The sequence below is a fragment of the Castanea sativa genome, chromosome 3, assembly GCF_040712315.1.
Source record: "Castanea sativa cultivar Marrone di Chiusa Pesio chromosome 3, ASM4071231v1".
Lineage (NCBI taxonomy): Eukaryota > Viridiplantae > Streptophyta > Magnoliopsida > Fagales > Fagaceae > Castanea > Castanea sativa.
Window position 1 is genome coordinate 10,660,495 of NC_134015.1, and position 2,232 is coordinate 10,662,726.

General features: G+C 45.2%; 1 protein-coding gene across 1 annotated transcript; it reads right to left on the bottom strand.

Moving 5' to 3' along the window:
• Positions 1–431: 431 nt before the first annotated feature.
• Positions 432–1,822, bottom strand: LOC142629666 (E3 ubiquitin-protein ligase ATL6-like). The gene has a single exon (XM_075803694.1). It carries the CDS (start codon positions 1,757–1,759, stop codon positions 590–592), a length of 1,170 nt encoding a protein of 389 aa, XP_075659809.1. The 5' UTR covers positions 1,760–1,822; the 3' UTR covers positions 432–589.
• Between the last annotated feature and the right edge of the window lie 410 nt (positions 1,823–2,232).

The following is a 2,232-nucleotide window of genomic DNA, read 5'->3' on the forward strand; positions in this document are numbered from 1 at the left end:
GCAGTCAGAAGAAAAGAGGCAATTGCAATTTCTCTTCCCTCAATTATGATTATTATAGATCAACAACATTGAACTCTAACACGGTTTTTTTTTGTTTTTTTCTCGGGATGAGTAGAGTAAGTAACAACAACATTTTTGTCTACAGCCCCATCTACCATTAGCATAAGTTGTTCTCAATGGTAGCGATTATAACTTGTTGACAAAAATGTACAAGGCCAGAAAAATAATGTATTGGCAACCATAAAAGTATAGTCAAGTTGTATTTGTTTCCACAACTTAGGTAGGCTTAGCACCAACCAGTGCAGACCTCAAAACAGCTATCTACCTTACTTATCTATCTATCCTTCCTTTTTGTTTTTTTATGACACAATTTTGCCAATGTATTATAAAATCAGAGTTTGACATAGACAGAATCCAAGCATCTTGACCAATTGGCTTTAAATGTCAGGATTGTTATGTTCATCTTACATACAAAAAATAGTACATATATATATTTTACAAATTGAGACAAAGTCATGAAATAAAATTAAAAAACCCCAAAAAATAAAAGAAAATATACTAAATCTATGTTGAAGAATCAAAATTGGCCTTAAACCGGAGGTCGAGCCGAGTCACTTACAAACCCCACTGGTCTAACTGGTTGAGCCGAAGTTCCCTCACCACTATTTGTTGCCACTCTTGGTGACCTCAATGATGATGCCCTCACTAAAAATGGTGGTGCCATGGTAAACACCCAACGATCCGACTTAACCATCGGGTCCAATTTCTCGAGCCGCCTATAACTCTTCCCTTGACTACTCCCCTCTCCACCATTTCGATACCCTTGCCTCGAACTCCCTTCCCTCGGCAACAAAACCATACTCGTGGCCCGGTTCAGTTGCCGGTTCATTACTTGCTTCCTCACCTCAACCGGAAGCCGTAGAGTGAACCGGTCCGTGTTCTCACCCGGTTGGACCAGGGAGTGTCCGGTCGAGTGGGACCGCGGGAATAATAACAACTTCCGCACTCGGTTGGATCGAGATCCACCGCCACGTGTACGGTTCCTATTCAAAGTTTGATTCACATTTAAAACCTCCAACATTTCATCCTTTCCTTTTACATTCTCTCTTTGTTCATCTCCCACTTCCTCACCTTCTGCCTCTCTGTTGTGTACAGACTCCAAACCGTCGTCGTATTGCCCCTCGAGGTCCAACTCGGGCGGGTCAAGCTCGGCGAGCCGGTGAACCGACTCGCCCGGTTCGGGAACGAGATTAGCCCGACAAACCGGGCAAGTAGTGTGCGAAGCCAGCCACGCGTCGATACACTCGGGGTGGAACACGTGGTCGCATTTGGGAATCAAGCGCAGCCTCTCGTCGTCCTCAAACTCGTTCAGACACACCGCGCACTCCAACGCGCCCTTCCCGATCTTCAGCCCCTTCACGGCCGAGTAGACCAAGGTCGGGAACGTCTCGATGACCGCCGCGTCGAGCCCACGCGCCGCGGCGGCGCGTCGGGAGAGGCCCCTCATTCGGACGCTGTTGGAATTGGCCGGGCCCTGAGAGCAGTGGCGGATGTAGATCGAGAAAAAGCCCATGAAGAAAAGCGCGGCGATCAGCACCACCACGATTATCGCCATTGATGGGCTGAACCTAGCGTATTGGTACTGGTCTGGGCTGGGCTGGGACTGGGCCGCGGCCCATTTGATCATCACCTCCGGACATATAGAAAGAACTCCGATCAGAGTCCAGATCGGACGGTTGGGATCGAAGCTGAAGAGCATGGCTTTTGTTTTCTGAGTTTAGTAAAATGGAATGTGTGAGAGAGTGTAAATTTGTGAGAGAGAGAAAGGTTTATATATGAAAGAGAGAGAGAGAGAGAGAGAGGAAGCGTGGGAATCAAGATAAGGGGTGTGGGGTCCAATGAAGAAATTTCTATGGCTTTTCCCGAGTGTGTTGGGTCGGAGAGACTGACGTTGGTGTTGGGTCATGGATGACTGACACGTGTGGTAGGTTTTGTTTGGTTTTTTAACGAAGGTTCCGAAAGAAAATTGACTGTGTGAATTATTAGTGAAAAATACTCATTTTAGATTTAAAAATGGGTTGGTGGTGGTGTTCAATGGATTGATTTTTGTTAGTTTATTAGTAACAATGTAGATGGCTTATATTAAAATAGTAATAATTTGTGAGTTCCAATTAGTTAACTTAGCTCAACTGATAAAATTTCTGACAATTGTATAAAAAATTTGACAAGAGT

What these genes read in the sequence shown, in the direction of transcription:
- LOC142629666 (XM_075803694.1), bottom strand. Translation starts at nt 1,759, where the DNA reads ATGCTCTTCAGCTTCGATCCCAACCGTCCGATCTGGACTCTGATCGGA.